The sequence below is a fragment of the Sorex fumeus genome, unplaced genomic scaffold, assembly GCF_029834395.1.
Source record: "Sorex fumeus unplaced genomic scaffold, SorFum_2.1 ptg000037l, whole genome shotgun sequence".
Lineage (NCBI taxonomy): Eukaryota > Metazoa > Chordata > Mammalia > Eulipotyphla > Soricidae > Sorex > Sorex fumeus.
This window is the reverse complement of record NW_026606094.1, coordinates 28042993-28061536: the sequence shown is the minus strand read 5'-3', so window position 1 is coordinate 28061536 and position 18544 is coordinate 28042993. Positions and strand designations below refer to the sequence as shown.

The window sequence follows — 18544 nt, the reverse complement described above, 5'->3', positions numbered from 1 at the left end:
CCCACAGATATTAGTTTAATTAAGAACAGTTCCATTCCACATGAGAGAAAGCCTCAAATTAGTCTTGGATCTGTCAAGAACAAATGAATTAAACTTTGGTGTATGATGACGAAAGCCAAAATAAATCATTATTTAATTAATAGCGGTTGTCAGTTTAAAGAAATCCTAAATGTCCAAAAATTGTCAGCAGGCACTTAAAGTTGAACATAGCAATAATTTGAATATAAAAATCTAAGGTTTGTGGCTAGATCTCTGTTTTTCCCAACAAAAACTACCCTTGGGGAGAAATTCAGCATATATTTAGGCGAAGAAACATATTTCAAGGACAACATTGTAAGAAGGGATATTCAAAGGAAGAAAATTTTCTATTTTAAGTATCTGCTAAGTCTGATTTAAGGATTATGAGAGATCAAATAAAGTAGAACAATAAGAATCCTCAAAAATACTCTGTGCTTATACTAAAAAATATGCTTTCTTTAGACTTGAGAGAACTCTTTCATAAAATGTTTTAAAAGGGCTCAGTTTTAAATGCAACTCTTCCTTATAAGTTTTATACACTTTTATTTTAAAAATTGATGCTACCAGTAATAACATTTTGAATGGCTACTAGTAAACAGGCTATTGCATCAACAAACCTTTCTTTCAAAGTTAGTGTGACAGCAGATGATTTATTGTACTTAATGTTTTTTCCCCTCAGTCACGTCCTTGGCTAAAATCCCCAGACCTCATGAGGTGACTCTTTTCAGTTTATGGCAGATGGACAATGACCACAGGATATAAAATGAACAGCTGTTCTCCCTTTTGTACCTTTTCCCATTCTAACCTATTCCTAATTCCCTCGTTCCCAAAATACTTGTATTTGTTCCCTTATACAGCCACTCCCAGCAAAAGGTAAAAAGACCAATTTACAGAATGCCATGGCATTTCCAGCCACTTCTGCATGCCCATGTTTTTCAGGTTCTTTCCCAAAGTCACAGTACAGAGCTTTCACCAGAGCCTATGTGGGGGTGGGGGTGGAGAAACACAGAAAGGGAAGTGCAAAATGTGCAGATTTTGCCAAGTTCCTTGGCAAGAACCAGTCCTCTCCCCTGGGCTGAGGTCATACAGCCGAGACCAGGAGCTCATGCCTGGCCAATTTTCAAGGAGGGCAAATTCACATGGTAGGCAGCAGGTGTTATATGCCATACCCTGCCCCCTGCCCCCAGCCTCCCAATCTAAGAGACTCAGTCTTACTGTGCTTGTTGCTGTTCTTGTTCTGACCTTTCAGGATTTCAGAAGGCCCCCACCTTGTCCCCTATAGGAAGTGGCTACTCTACCCATTGCGGCACTCATCCTCTGAGGCTAAAACAGGCCAACTCTTGTCAGTGTAACTCCCAAACAGTGAGGTTTTGTCTCTGCCCCTCCTTGTCTGCCTGACTTTCTCGCAGGTTTCACTCTGCTTCTTTGATGCTATGCATCCCTTAATGAGCCTCTGTTGGCTTCTCCTCTCAAGTGGACAACTCCCTTTCCCCCATTTCTCCCACACCTATTTGACAATACTCTTCAAGGATGGCCAGTATCCTAGACTTTGTTTTCCCACATTGGATAAGGCCCACTGTGTTATATACAGCCTGCATAAAGATCTCTCAGCTACACTAATCTTTGATCAAGGGTCCTTGAAGGGTCAAAATGTGAACCAGTCAATTCAGATCTAGTTTTAATACTGTCCATGATTCCCTCAACACATCTTCTTGCCTCAGCAGTCAAGAACACTCTAGAGTCTGGAAAACCCATACAAAACATCACTAGCTTCCTTTCATAACTTTGGGTTTAAATTCAGTTCAGTTCTTAGATACTTAGTTTTGGTTGAGAATAAAAAACTAGTAATATAGTGTAGTTGGGGGGATTGAGGGGAGAGCACCTGTTTGTTTGCTAAAAGGAAGTCAAATTTCGAGACATGGCAGGGCACTGAGTGATATTTTTTTTCTGATAAAAGGTTGGAAGGCTAATGAATTTGAAAGCCTCTGGAGAGCATTTTTTCTTATCCTGTTCTCCATTACATCCATTTTACTAGAAGTTCTCAACAAAGAGTAGGAATAGCAGGATATGTTGACAATAAATTACATATATTATTATTTCAAGCTTCACTAAGGTGACAATAAATTGACGATTTCAAAAGGGAAATGGCGTATTACTTAGTTTCAGGCTACATTTTAGCTCATGTAAAGATAATTCCTTATTTAGTTACCATTTTTAATAATTCAAAATCAAATCAGTAACATCTCTGGCAGAAACATGCTTAGCAGAGGTTTATAATATTTCCAAGTATTTACTTTTATGATTTAAAAATATACATGAAGTGGGATAAGATTTCAAATAAAGTTCATTTAAACTGGCCTTTAAAATTAGATTTTCCATTAAAAGTAATAGGTCAACCCAAGATGAAAAATCCTGGATACTTGAATTATAACAGTTCCAAACCATCACTTTCTTTTTTCGGAAGGCGCATCCCAAGTGGTATTCATGGCTCAGGGCCACTCCTAATTATATCTGTTGTGATAGTACAGACCTGATGGTTTAATCCAGAACCCATGAAGTGATGCGGTTTAGGCCCCCCAAGGCCACATTGGTATTGCTGGGAGAGGGTGTGCAATGGCAGGTGTGAAAGCTACAGCCTCACACAATAAGGCATGTGCCTACCCTTTAACCTATCTCCAGGTCCATAAATATTTACTTACTAAATTTAGAGCAAAGAGGTTTTCCCTATTATTTTCCAGGTGTTTTTGTTAAGATATATCTTCAAAGATGTAAAAATTAAACCATAAGCACACTTATTTGAATGTATTCTCTATATAAGAATTTTACTTTCAAATGAACATGTATTTTACCTTCTAAAGCATATACACTGATTTTACCAAAAATTTTCTAAATTTCTGTTCTTTTTAAATTCATATTTATTTTATGCTCTAATTAACCCTGACTTTGTTAGTGGCACGTTTAGAGATTACCATGTGTTCAAAAGAAGTTTTCATCATTTCATAATAATTTATCTGAGGCTTTACGTACCAACAAGATTAATTCTTGAAAAAGAGTAGTCTACTTTAGATTTAGAAATATATTTTAATAGAGCATAGAGAAAACAAATAAGAATTCATAATGAGATATAAAGGGCTTAATTTCTTTTCACTATGAATTAGCTATTCTAAGAATCTAAGACTTCGCAATTGAATCAAATTCTAAGTAATTAAGATGCTTATGAATTAATCTTGAGGGAAAAATTGCTTCCCTTGTACTAAATGCCATAGAAAGCCTTCAATATATGACATTTTATTCATTGTATTTAAGAAAAAAATGTCAGATGTCTATTCTTTTACAAAGAAATTCTCCAATTCAGCAAGAAGGGTGCCTTTAATTTTTATAATTCTCTAGTTTTTTTAATTTCTAAAGTAACTTCATAAAGAATAAATGGCTCTTATTTATCTCTGAGACTGTATCACATATGGTACATAGAAGAACAATTTAGTTCTTAGGATATTTCCATATATAAATCTGTAAATATAAACCATTTATGATTCAATGTCTTTTCTCTCTAGTGACAATTAAAAACAAACAAAAGGAGCTGGAGAAAATACAGGGCTTAAGTTGCTTGCCTTTTATCCTGTCAACCCTGGTTTGATCTCCAGCACCACACATGATCCTTTGAGCAAAACTGGGGGGTTACTCTCTGAGCACAGAGCCAGAAATGACCCTTGAGTACTGCAGGGTATGGCCCCCAAACCCAAGACAAAGAAGCAAGAAATAAAGTATAAACTCCACATACATAAAACTCCCAAATCTTAAAGACATTCATAAGTAAAGTTAAAGAAAAAAGATAACTGTTGCAGGCAGATAGTTAAGGTATCCCGGTAATGAGTTTTTGGGAAATAATAAAACTTTAAGAAGAAACTGCCCAAGGGCTGAAACAATAGCACAGCAGGTAGGGCATTTGCCTTGCATGTGGCAGACCCAGGTTTGATTCTTAGCATCCCGTATAGTCGCCTGAGCACCGCCAGGAGCAATTCCTGAGTTCATGAGCCAGGAGTAACCACTGAGCATTGCTGGGTGTGACCCAAAAACAAAAAACAAAAAACAAAAACAAAAACAAAAAGAAGCTGCCCAGCCCTGAAGTAGCCCATAGACATGAGGACCACATCACTTTGAGGTGCATATCCTGAGATCTTTGGAAATAGAGAAACTGAGGCACTACTGAATTGCAGGAATCCTCCAGGTCAAGACTTTTAGAAGAATTATGTACAACCTCCTTGAAAAAAAATTGAGCCTCGCTTATTCTTCCAAGCCTGAATTATATTCCTCTCTTTCTCTCCCCTCACATCTTTCTAAGTAAATTTTTTTCATTAAAAACTAACTTGCTTTCAGCATGCTTCTCCCATCCTGGGAGGATCCTCCCAACACCCTTTATTTGGTGCTCCCTTCTCTATCTGAGCTGCCTTTCCCTCTAGCATGTGTGGCTGGCATCTAAGCCATGGAGCAAAATTCTTGGTACTAATCTCGGCCATTCTTGGGTGTTAGTCTCCTATTTTGTTACTTTATGTTCCCCAGATGATAGACCAAACATGATTGCCACTCAATGCCTCTTTTGCAAACCACAACACCCAAAAGGAGAGAGAACAGAGGGGAATGCCCTGTCACAGAGGCAGGGCGTGATGGGGGGGATGAGGTGTGGGAGGAATACTGGGATCCGTGGTGGTGGGAAATGGGCACTGGTGGAGGGATGGGTATTTGATCATTGTATAACTGAAACCCAAGCACAAAATTTGTAAGTCTACAACTATACCTCATGGTGTCTCACTAATTAAAAAAAAATTCCAGAAACACATCAGATGTCACAAAATAAAAATCACAGCATAGTAAATCACAGCAAATCCCCCCCCCCAAAACAAAAACAAAAACAAGAACACTAACTTGCTTCACTCTTTCACCTCCTCCTGAAATTCTTTTCTGTGAGGGGAGGCAATGAATCTAGAACACCTGTGCCGAGGTTAGGGCTGACTTTCCTGCATAGAGCAATTACTTGCTCCAGCCTGAGTCCCTGGCTCCCCGAGAAATCAGATGGCAGAGACCATTTCCACGCTGTGCAGAATAAGTGAGCTTCAGGCATAGCTTTATGGCTGCCTCCTGGGACTGGAGGGCCTTGACCATTTTTTTATTGATTGAGTGCCCAAGCAGGCTTCACTATTCCTGACCCATGCTGGGCACTTCCCCTACTGGCTGAAGAGGGGTCGAGCAGAGAAGAGGAGGCTCTCCATTCTTCAGTCTACCTCCCGTGCTCCCCACTCGACCAAGCATTTGTGGTGGTAATACTAATTTTATAAATTACAAACATCTATTCTAGCTGGTGTAATAATAGCATCAGTCAACACATAGCTATAAATTTTGTCTATTGGCTTCACTAAAATGCAGTTTTTGGTGATTTTTCTGATTCCTTTTGGGTGATCTTTTTTTATTGATTGAGGTCCTTAGATCACCTCCCCAAGATTACCTCTTGGCTGCAGTGTCTACATCCCATCAATTTAGCACTTGGTTATGGGCTCTTAGAGTTGGCTCAATAATAGTTATCTGTCACTCAGGCAAAACATATTTATGAGTGTCTATTTAATTTGAGTCCTGGGCTATGGGGATATCATAATTGACAAGATAGATTTCCATACCAATTCTACATTTTATAATAAGAATTTGTGAATCTTATTTATTAAAAATAAGTTTTCTTTTAATACATTAAATGAATTCTTATAAACTTAAACAATAAAATTTTAGAATTCATTTTAAATTTATTTTAAATTAATTTAATTTAGTTTAATTTATTTCATTTTATTTAATTATTTTTTATTTAACTAATTTAATTTATTTTAAAATAATTTTAATTATAAAAGTATTATATGCTTATTATAAAAATACTTCTGCCTCTGCACTCAGGAATTACCCCTGGCAGTGCTCAGGAGACTATAGGGGATGCTGGGAATTGAACCCGGGTTGTTCGCGTGCAAGGCAAAAAAAAAAAAAAGGTTGTTCGCATGCAAGGCCCTACCCCTGTGCTATTGCTCCAGCCCCTACAGTTTATTTTCAATAGATGACATCATCTATTTATTGAAAACCTTGGCTTTATTTTATAACTGGAGGTGAAAAGATTGAGACTTGATAGAGATTAGCTTGGTATTTGCTTTGTCTGTCCCTCTGAGGCATATATTAAATTAAGATACTCAGTTTTGTTTCCTTTTTTATTTGCTTGCTTTTGGTCCACACCTAGCATGTGCATGCTTGGGGGTTATCCTGGCTCTGCATTTAGGAATTACTCTTGGATGTTTCTGGGGACCATATGGTATACTGGAGATTGACCTCCTGGTCAGCCAAGTACAACGCAAACCCCGCTGTATTATGGCTCCGACTCTATCTATCTTCCCCACACCCTTTAATGGATACATATTTTAGAACAGAGTTGCAGTGATATATCTTTGTGGGAAGTTTCAGTTTGATTTTACTGTGGACTAATTTTAGTATAAAATTCTTTTTTGATTACAGTTATGTTCATAAAATAGTTTTTGTGTTTTGAAAATCTTGGGGCTGAGATCTCCAAGCCTACTCGGATCGGGGCTGAGCATCCTCCACCCAGATCCTCCGAATTCCAGTAGGCGGGGGTCACACCCACCAGCTGGCTTCCTGGCGCCGTGTAATCCCATCAATGGCCAAGACTCAGAGACTATAAAAACCAGCTCCCGAAAGCGACATCTTATTATCTCATTCTTACTTTGGACAAACTGTCAGGCTACCGAATGTAACCTGCCCACACAGCAGAGTCTGGCAAACTCCCCGTGGCGTACCCAATATGCCAAATACCAGTAACAATGATGGGTCTCATTCTCCTAAAGAGCCTTGAACATAGCACTTTCTTAAAAATCTCAGGGCTAGGATGAAGGAGACGTTACTGGGGCCTGCTCGAGGCAATCGACGAATAATAGGATGGTCGTGATTCGTGATTCGTCATGATAAAAATACAGGAGCAAATGATTATTTGTTTTACATGGCACATGTTTTAAAATTTTCTACCTTTAATCTTGAAATTAAAGATTCTTTATAAATTTATAAATTCTTTTTCTGTTGTTTTTGGGCCACACCAGGTGGTGCTCAGGGCTTACTCCTGCTTCTGTGCTCAGGAATCACTCCTGGTGGGGTGTGGGGAACCATATGGGGTTCCCCATGGTGCATGCAAAGCAAGCACCTTTCCTGCTATACAATCTCATGGGTCCTTAGTCTACTCTTACCATCACTGCCCAAATAATCTTTCTTAAACACTTAGTTCACCGTGCTTCTTTATTTCTCAATACCAAAGAATTCATTTTGCATTTCCATGTTACCTATTAAGTAATTAAAAAAGAACACAATCTCTGAAGATGAAGTTTTTAGATCGACAGTTTTATCTAACACTTTTCATAACCCCCTGATCAGTTCTTCTGCTCTAGGGGTCATACTCATTCCCATTCTTGTTTGTCTTCTTTGGCTTTGCCAATGACTCATGTTCTCAACTTCTAGGAATTTTTCTGTTAAAGAAGCCTCCCTGAATTTCTCTACACTGCAAGACCTAGACGGGCTCCTTTACCATGGAAACCTGTACATATGCTTATGTCTTTTTATAATAATTCAGCTGTCACTAGATGCTCCACAGTTCCTACACACACTAGAGCCTTCTACTATACCCCAAGACCCTTAAACTTTTTTTTTCAATTTTTGCCATCCTATAGTTATAGAGAATTCTGAGTACACAGGACATATTTATTTAAAATTTTATTAAGAGTGATAGCTACAAAGCATTAGCAGCACTTTCCTTTAGACCTAGGGTCCTTTCTGGGAAAACTGAGTCGGAGGCAGCTATGAGATAATGGTTTGCAAAGGTGTCATATCAAATTTTTCTTCCTATCCCACAGGAAATCTAAAGGAAATGGGCTGATGGCCTTAAGGTGACAACTATAAATTCCAGAAGCTAAATCTAATAAATCAAGTGAAGACGGGAACAGATCGATGCCTCAGCACAGCAATGGATCTTTCATTGGAATAGAAAAATGAAAAGTTCTAAGAACATTTTAGGACACTTTACAATATGATTTTTCTGTTGACAGCCTAATAAATTTCAGCTTGCAGAAAGGCATTATTCAGATGCTTCCACTTTAAAAGTCATTTGGTTAAATTCACCTATATTAAGGCACACACACACACATTGATGCATACAAATATACATTTTTAGAAAAAGTTCTGCAGACACTGCTGCTAAACATGTCACAATAGCATCTATTTGGGACATTCCTTAGTAATTAAAAAAAATTTCTATGTATCTATCTGTGAGGTTACTTGGGATTCATGGAAAAATATTTGGCTCTAACAGAAAATGTTCATAGAGCAATGTAAAAATATCAAAGCAATAATTATTTATTCACCTTATGAGTTGGGGTTATATATGTACAATTATGAACATAATTCATTATAAAGCTATAAATATTTATGAAATGTACATCTGGAAAATCATGTTATCCAATGGCTTCATTTAATATCATACAGCACCTCCTAAAAATAACACTAAACCTAAATTATCATACTGTACATTGTTGGTAAAGATCGGGAGATCTTCATAATATAAAATTGGAATTATGTAAAATGTTATTAAATGACATGTTCAGACTAATTTTTAAACTGACTATAAGTTCAAAGACCCTTGACCACAATTACTACTTTGATATTTGGTTACTGTGGGGTTTACAAAGCGCAGGATGAATGCATACAATTATGGCTTCTTTGAAATTCATGTGGGTACCTCTATTTAGACTTTGCACCATCCATAACAAAGTTATGCTATTTATAGAGGCCATAATGAGCTATACAACCTATTCTTAGAAGGTCTGTCCAATACTCTATATCTACCACACACACACACATATAATGTAGCCACAAGTTTTGCCAGTATTTTGTTTTTCAGAACCCTAGTAAAAGTAAAGTAAAGGCCCTCCCGTTGATCATCGATTTGCTCAAGCGGGCCCAGTAACGTCTCCATTGGAGACTTTGTTGTTACTGTGTTTGGCATATCGAATACTTTCAGAACCCTAATACCACGTAATTCTTAAGAATGTTTTTATTTAGTTTTGGCACACTCTTGGCAGTGCCCAGAGGTTACTCCCAACTTAGACTCAGTGCATGGTGGTGGTGGTGGTGGGGGTAAACTCCTAGCATTATTCAGAAGATTATGTGTTGTGGATTAAATCCAGGGCTCCAACATGCAAAGAATGCATTCCAGCACTTTACGCTATCTCTCTGGCGTTTAAGAATTTTTATCTCAATGCATAGTTAAGAAAATTTGCCAATGTTTTATCTATGCAAAAGATCACAATATATTTTAGTAAACATTTTGGTTTATTCTCAAACTACAATATATCAAAATTTCACTTCTGAATTTAAAGTTTCCACTCAAAACGATTAAAAAAAAACTGCTACAAGCAGTGGTTCTATGTGTGTGTGTGTGTGTGTGTGTGTGTGTGTGTGTGTGTGTGTGTGTGTGTGATTCCAGGGCTATACCTGTATGTGCAAGACATGTGCTCTGCCACTTGAGCCACAAAAAGAGCTGCTTTCTGCTCCCAATTTCCTAATATATTTTCTAGCTATAAATTTGAGATATAGAGTCCGGCAAGCTACTGAGAGTATCTTGCCTGCATGGCAGAGCCTGGCAAGCTACCCGTGACATATTCGATATGCCAAATACAGTGACAACAAGTCTCACAATGATGGCCTGCTCGAGCAAACCAATGAACAACGGGAAGACAGTGCTACAGTGCTACAGTGCTTGTTCCAAATAGCTGGCTTTGTTACTCTTCAAGTGTCCTAATGCAGATTTTAAACTCCTACTTTGAATACACAAGGAATACCCTCATCTGGTTCAGTCACTTATTTGCATCCAGTCCCAATAACTAGCATATGGCATTTGTTCAAATTTTTGTGTCTCAGTACTAAATTCACTTATAATTCTTTCAAGGCCTTGCCCTTTTAAAATCAGTTCTATTGTTCATGATTAGGTACTACTGATAGGTAAATAAAGAATATTTACTCTTTCCTACTTAAAAAAATAGAAATTTTTCTCCTTTAAAAATAATTTAACTTCTAGATTTCTTCTACCTCAAATAAAATTCAAATACTAGGGTGCAGAGCATACATTTAAATAGTGACTTCCTTTTCACTCACTATATCTGTGAGCCTATATCAAAAAGACTGTCTTGAGGATGGGAAGGGCACTTGCCTTGTAAGAGACTGACCCAGAGTTGGTTTGCTTTGCCACCCCACACCCCATGCATGTCTCCTGCATCCCATATGGTACCTGGAAGCACTGCCAGGGGTAATTCTTGAATGCAGAGTTAGGAGTAAGCCTTGAACGCCACTGGATATCGCTCCCTCCAACCCCCAGAAAGCTGACTCTCTTGGGGGCTGGAGAGAGTGCAGAATTAAGGCTCTTGCCTTGCAGGTAAGTACTAAACATGGTCTCCTGGGCACTGCCAGGACATCCCGAAGCAGTGCTGGGAGTGGTCCATAAACAAAAACAAACCAAAAGACTGTCTGGGACAACAAAATTTCCAGGTGGTGCCAAAAAAGAACTCTCTTATACATTGTTGGTGGGAATGTAAATTCCTCTGCCTTGTTGGAAAACAGGACAGAAATTTCTCAAAACATTAAAGTCAAAATCCTCATATAATTCCCCAACTCTGCTCCCAGGTACCGACCCAAAGAACACAAAAACAGTTACTTGAAAGACATATATACACCTAGGTGCTATTTACAACAGCCAAGATTTGAAAACAAAACAAATGATAAAAATGATGTGTGACAATGAAAGTGAGGTATGTGTACAGTGGGAATATAACTCAACTACAAGAAAAAAATGAAATATTGCCTTTTATGAGAATACAACTAGAACCGGGAGGGGTCATGCTAAACAAAATAAGAAGGAAAAAAAATAATGGGTGATCTTATTTATATCTGATAGATAAAGAAACAAAGCAAGGGGGAAAAATTCAACTGAAGCAAACCTTTAGACTCTGACCATGGAACTGAGGTTTTCATGATGGGAGGTGGAGAGTTTATGGCAGGAAGTGGGGAGAAAAGTGGTGGAGGACATTTTCATAGTGGGTATGAAGTAGTTACAGTATACCCTAAGATTTACAAATAATTCATACTCCTGCCAACCAATGTTGCTCATTAAAAAAATAAAGTGGATTATCATGCATTCATTAATGAAATAAAATAATTATCAGAAGTTAATATTCATCATTTCTGCAAAAGAGTGAAATTAAAGACATAAAATACAGATAAAGGGTCACTTCCCTTTTATTTTCTACTAGGGCTTAAATGCCAGGCCTCACACATGTGAAACATGTGTTCTGCCTCTCACTCAAATTCCTGGGCCTTCACTGACATTTTTTACATTCAAGTATTATGAATTTAAACAAATTTGTTCTGGTTAAAATTCTCAAACTTGCTTGCCTCTTGTGCTAGAGCATGAAAAAGTATTCTTGTAGCCCAATTTATGAAATATGGAACTTAATTCTGTTTTAATTATGAAAGTATTATACGCTTATAATAAAAATGTAGGAGACACTTGCTAACAGATCAAAGAAAATCCTCTCATGAAAGGAAAAACTCTTTGGGCTCTGCTGATGCTTTTCTTATGCTCACATTATGGGCCTCTGGATTGTAACTTGTGTTAGACAGTATGATCAATGTGAGAAGAAAATAACCCAAACTGTAAGTAGGTAATTTTAAATAATTTCTGTAAAAGCGAAAATGCATTACACTGACTACAAAGTGACAACCTCATGACTTGAGACAAGTGCTCTTAGACATGATCAACTGCTGGGCTCCTGGCTGTGATAACACTGGTTTGCTTTAGGACTGGAAGGTTACTGAGGGGACTGTTGTTTTGCTAATGATGGCTGTCCAAAGACATGAGTGTGAAAATGGGAGCCATTGGAGATATGCTGTCCACACTAGTCTATTGGGAGAGGCCAGAAGAGGTTTGCATACTATGGGAACAAGATCAGTACAAAGTTAGATCCTACTAGAAGGCAATGCTTTTCTTCAATAGAACATTTCCCTTGAAAATGTGTGCCTGCTGTTTATTAATATATATCCTTGAAAATTAAATTAGAAAGCAGAATAGTAAAATGATATTTGATTAAAAGGCATTTAATTTTACTGAGTGCTTTGAATATTTTTAGTTCTACTACAAAATCATCTAACAGAAATGTTGCAAGTCATTTTTTTTTGGTGATCCATATCTGAATTAAACATAGATTCTTTATGTCAAACATGAAACCCTAATTGGTTTCTTGGTCACTAATAACTATCTTTTTCACTACTAGTCATTAAAAGCACATTAAATTAAATAGATTTTTAGCTTAGTATGAGCCCACCATAGCTAGAAAAGTAATTCTGCCTTAATAGAATAATTTAATGCATTTAAAGTACACACATAGACCACTTTAAGATTTATCTGTGTCATTTTATTTTTTTTTAATTTTTTTTATTTTTTTTTATCTGTGTCATTTTAGAACACTACTGACTCCTGGAGAGAAGTAAAAAACCGTATGTAGCATTTAGTTAGTTCACTTTTTAAAATGTTTTAAGTAATGTGCTTCAAAGTTTAGAGTCTTTTCTAAACATGAAAACATCTGGTACTATAATCTTGATTGCAGAGTATGATTAAAACAAACATTGTCAAGTTATATTAGTATAGTTGCTAAAAACACTTACCAATGGAAAACTGGAGGACAGAAGCTGTGGTCGTATTAAGGCCTGTGGTAATCTAGAAAAAAGACAAGATTGAAAATTAAATAAGACGCAATACAAAAGAGAAAAAAAGGCAAAGCAGAAGTGATATATACTGAGCTCAGAGTGAGAAGAGAAGGAAAGGAAAGAGCCATTAGCAGAGATTACGTTTATCCAGGGTTTAGCTAATTTTTTTTAACCAAGATGTCTGAATACAGATACTACTTAGATTTCTCTGTTGGGAACACCCCCTGATGTCCTAACTTAGGCACTCATAGCACATTTCTTGATGCCTGGTTGAAAAATGCTTCAGTGCAATTTACCCAACAGTCTTGCGAGGAAGCTAACTAAACACAGTCCCCTTCTCCACTTTATCTTCTCCCTGGCAGCCTACAAGATCAAGGACTCAAGAAGGAATGTCAAAAGCAGGCTAGTAACAACAACTGAAAGGCAACTGGAGGGTAAATGGGGAACACAGATAATTTTGGAAATTAAATGGAATTATACCAGTTAAAGGTAGAGCATTTCTTTGGGAAATTATGAAAATGCTCTAAAATTAACTTTGGTAACATTTGCAGATTTTTAAAAAATGAACGAAATGCCCTTGAGTTCTTTAATGAATTATTTCTCAAAAAAACTGTTGTGTCTCTGCTCCCTCCCCCCTGCCAACTGACTAAATTATGGGTTCTAGAAATATCTTTCCAAACATTTCTATTATTTCCCCTTAGTTTCATAAAGAAGCATGGCTGAATAACATTCCTCCTTTTGAAAGATAAATAACACCTTATTTACATTAGTTTATTTATTCTTGCAGGCAGTGGCTTTGACTCATATGAAGTGAAAAATAAGGTTCTCATTGTCAAGGATTCTCTTGTTGGGTTCTTGATTCTGTAAGTTCAAGAGTGTGCTGTCTTCGAATTACATCACTTATTTTTTCCAAATTAATCATTATTTTGGAGGTGCTTGGGCAACCTTGAGGTGCTACGAAATTACAAGAATATACTCCAGCTCTTTGGTCCATCTCCCTAACCAAATTATTTTTTATTCTTCAATCAAATAAGTCATTTTAGTCTGTGAAGTTGTTAAATATTTATATCTAATAGGCTAAAAACTAAAGGGCCTTTGATAAAAGCGCAACTGTGACAAGCTGAGGGGGAACTTTTTCTCAACCCTGTGTTCTTAAATCATCAATAAGATGCCAAAATATAGAAAATTAGCAAGTACACTAAATGAATCTGAAGAATTCACTGCACATGAGGCTTTTTCATTCTGTCTCCCTTGCCAGTTTTTACTGAGCTTTTTTTTTTTCTGTTTTAGCTCAACCCCCTTGTGTCTAAAATGCATTTATAAATATGTGAGAATAATTCAGCAAATAATTTTTTTAAAATGGAAAGCAGACTACAAATTTAACTTTAAAGTCCTCACAGTGCACGCTTTCTCTTAAAGAAGTAGGGAAATGGTTTCCGATTTATCTTGATTTTAGATGAGCAAGATGAATGAAGCTAGATGCCTCCACCTGAAATTCTGCCCAAATAAACATAGGCGGGCGGCTGGCACAGTAGGAGTAAGAACATAAATGCAGGGGGAGTCCATGCATTAGCACAGGTCACACTCACTCCTTTTGGCTCTGATAAAAATAAAATGCCTAATTCACAAAATAGAGGTGTCCTTCTTGGTATTTTAAAAAATAAAAATGTAAAAAAAATTTAAAAAATCAAACTGTGCACTCATTAAGATTTTTGCCTATGGTCTAACTTCAGTAAGAATTAGATTTATGAAAGTAAAAAGCTATCTTTAAAGGTGCCATCTGGGGGCTGATAGCTTTCTTCATGCATAACATTTTGACTCGATTCAGATTTAAAGTTCATACAAATAAGAGGATTTTAGTAAACAAAATGACCTGTTGGCTGACAAGTTAAATTCTTCACTTCTCATTTTGCTGATCTGTGTTCTAGGAATGCATCTTGAATACAATACATTTTTAGCTCCATGTATATAAATACAGAAAAAAAATTATCAGAATTTAGAAGTGGTTAGTATATAAAACGTGGAGGTGATCCCCATCACTGTCAATAAATCTTCATTCTATTTTCTTTGTCTACAAAACATTCATTGTAATGAAATATTTATAATGGAAATATGAATTTGTTTTTATTCAGATAGATAGTTATTTTGCATAGCTTTTCTCTTTAGTTCAAAGACTCATTTCACATTAATTTTAGAATATAATTAAAATGTGCTTTGGATGTATTAGCTCCAAAACTAAATATACTGTGAGAGTGAAACAACTAGGATTAAGTGTACATGAGATTGAATTAACTAGATCCTTAGGTTTTTATGCTATGGAACTATGTACCTAGATATTATATTTCCAGGTATTTTAATTTCATATTAATCAGTAGATACAAAAAATAATTTTCTATTTCCAAAAATAATACTGAATGAAAGAACATTCCTTAATAGACACTTATTCTAAGCTCAATTAACTAGTAAAAATTTAATTTTGCTTTAAAGTTTATAGGTAATTGATTCAGTCATGTTACATTATTTAAAATGTACTAAAAACCTTTTTTTTAAAAGAACTTCACTATCAAACTCACATTTGTCTGTAGGAATATTATAATACTTTGTGAGACTTGAATTATGAGCACCTATTATTTTAATTTGCATCCAATTAATTCAGTTTGTGTTCTAATTTCAACTAAAACCTTTTCAATTCATCAATGTTCTAAAGCTGATATCTTTAATAAATTAAGTATATCCTTGCCATGAAAGTGCATTTAAGCAGTATATGTATAAGAACCATGTTATAAAGTTAATTGACTCACATTTTGATAACTAAATCTTCTTAAAAATTGCTTATACAGTTTTTTTATTTCTTTTATTGTAACAGCCAGGGTTTTGTCACTTTTAAATTTAATGAATCTGAAATATAATATGTATCACTGAGATGAAAAACACAAAGCCTCATGATAATAAAATAATGCAAGAGAAAAAAAGATAGTGAAGTTCAAGGTGAAAAGCAGAAAATAGAATATAAATTTGCAAAGAAGCAGAACCAAGAGGATAAAATAACAATTGCTTTTTATTTTTTTTATTTTATAAAGCAGTTCACAATAATTGATTACATTTAATATTCAAAAATCAATCCAACCATTATTACACCTTCCCACCATCATATTTCCAATGTTTCCATCCTGAACCCCAATCCCTGCCCCAAAGCAAAACTGAAATAATGTATTTTGTATTGTTTGTTATGAAAAACCGCTAAAAGTGCTACAAAAAAGTATCCTTAGAGATAAGAGTGTGAAGATTGTTGTATTTCACCCAGGGGCCATTAAGTCCTTCTATAAGAGATAACATGTTGATAAAGGTTGAGCATTGTGTGATTATATATATATATATGTATATATATATATATATATCACTGTCACTGTCCTCCCGTTGTTCATTGATTTTCTCCAGCGGGCCCAGTAACATTGTGAGACTTGTTATTGTGTTTGGCATATCCAATACGTCACGGGTAGCTTGCCAGGCTTTGCCGTGAGGGTGAGATACTCTCGGTAGCTTGCGGGGCTCTCCGAGACAGGCGGAGGAATTGAACTCGGGTTGGCCATGTTGGCTGCGTGCAAGGCAAACGCCTACCTGCTGTGCTATCGCTCCAGCCCGATATTTTATATATATATATATATATATATATATATATATATATTTACATATATATCTGCAAAAAACATTTCCCTCTAAGACTGCTTTCTCCTTTGAACCCCATTAAATGTGGTGTGGTACTCTTGGAGTATGGGTAGGGTGTGTCCTATGAAGGGTTGCATGGCTGCAAATGTGGCTGTGTGGTCCAGGAATAGGTTCACTTGTGGGTGAGGCTCAACCCGTGTGTGTGTGGAGAGCGGCCGTGAGCATGGCAGCAGTTGATGGAGGTTTTTGTCTGCCAAGGCTGGGTCTCCAGGGGCGGAGAAGGGTCTCACCCACCCACCTCCATACAGGGTGCCCCAAGTGAAACAGCCTGGCGTGGGATCCTGCAGCACGGTTATGGCGGGTGTCATGTTATGCTCAACAACTGCTTTTAAAAAGATCATCTCCCAGGGCTGGAGCAATAGCACAGCAGGTAGGGCGTTTGCCTTGCACGCGGCCAACCTGGGTTCAATCCCCAGCATCCCATATGGTCCCCCGAGCACAGCCAGGAGTGATTCCTGAGTGCAAAGCCAGGAGTAACCCCTGAACATTGCCGGGTGTGACCCAAAAAAGCAAAAAAAAAAAATCATCGTCCTTATTTGGGGGAAGGAATTTTGGGGCTTAATTTATTTTTTTTAACTGAAGTTCTGTGATTTACAATACTGTTATTGGTTGTTTCCTATACACATACACAGCTATCACCAGTGATTATCCTTTGTTTTTCTTTTGGAAGATTTGATAGCTCAATGGGCTGAAGCAATTGGCACGCAGCACAGACCCAGGTTCAATTCTCAGGACTGCACAATTCCTTGCGCACTGTCAGAAGTGACTTCCAAACACAGAACAGTAGTATACCCTGAGCACTGCTGGGTGTACCCACCAACTACCCTTCTTTCTTTATCTGAGCAGTAAACCACTCCAGGTGGTTTAATAGCTCCAAAAACAAAACAAAACAAGACAAAAAAAGTGGAACAAATGTAGTGTTGATGCGAGGATGTATTGAGTGACAGCAATAAAAGGTCTACTGGACATGTGGGAATGAGAACTAATCAACCTAGAATACTCACTTTTCATTTCATATTTTAGTCTAAATTAAAAAAAGTACTTTTTTTGTGAATAATCTTGCACAAAACACTTTGAAAAAAACTTTATTTTTCAGGGGCTGGAGAGATAGCTCAGTGATCAGTGAAGCATGCTCTGCTTGAGTTGAAACTTGCAAGTTTAAACCCTGGCATGGCTGGGTGGGGTCCAAGCAACTCCACATCCTCAGGCCTACCTCTGATCTACCAGGTCTGGCTGGCTAAATATTGCTAGCAATGGCTACCTGAAGACTCCAAGTCACAAACCAAAAAAACCTCATTTTTCAGAGTGCTTTTTAACTTTAAAATGTATTCATGTTTATCTGTAGATAAGAAATGAAGTTTTTAAATGTGATAAAACTGCTCTTCTAACATTTTTAGCTTGCAAAAAATTAAGCTTACAAATATAAAAATTTATAAAAATTTTCCAAACAGCAAATTTTTTAGATATGATATAGGTATAGATTCTATATATGTCATTAGACATACATGTCATATTCCCAGACCATCTGATAATAGTGTTATACTATGTTTAGTGAGATCCATTGAGACTGCCAATGCTATTGTTGAATTACTTAATTTTTCATTTTTTTTAAACTCTTAACCTCACTCTGGTTGAAAAGCTTTTTTCCAGTGCAGTTCTGCATTTGAAAATAAGATTTTAAAAAAATCACCTCTCCTAATTTTGAGGTATTTGTGATAGGTCTCATAAAACTGCGAATTTTCATCTGAGCTGTTGGAGCATAAGAGCACCCTTGTTGACAAAAAAAAGCCCAGTAAAGATAATATATTTGGAACAATGTTCATAAATAGAATATACTTACCAATTCTCTTGGACCATATGGCTCACAGAAGGTGACAGCATTGCCATGCATAATTGCACCACACTGTTCCCCGGTCTCACAGTTGTTACACTCAGCCCTGTGGGAACACAGAATACATTCCTA

The 18544-nt window shown here is 36.7% G+C and overlaps 1 protein-coding gene across 1 annotated transcript in view; it reads right to left on the bottom strand.

Moving 5' to 3' along the window:
- Positions 1-18544, bottom strand: part of RELN (reelin) — a 511483-nt gene that overhangs the window by 251212 nt on the left and 241727 nt on the right. Inside the window, exons 7-8 of the mRNA XM_056118569.1 lie at positions 18422-18518; positions 12814-12865 (exon numbers count right to left, since the gene is read on the bottom strand). Of these exons, the coding sequence (XP_055974544.1) occupies positions 12814-12865; positions 18422-18518 (149 nt within the window). The remainder of the gene's footprint in view (positions 1-12813; positions 12866-18421; positions 18519-18544) is intronic.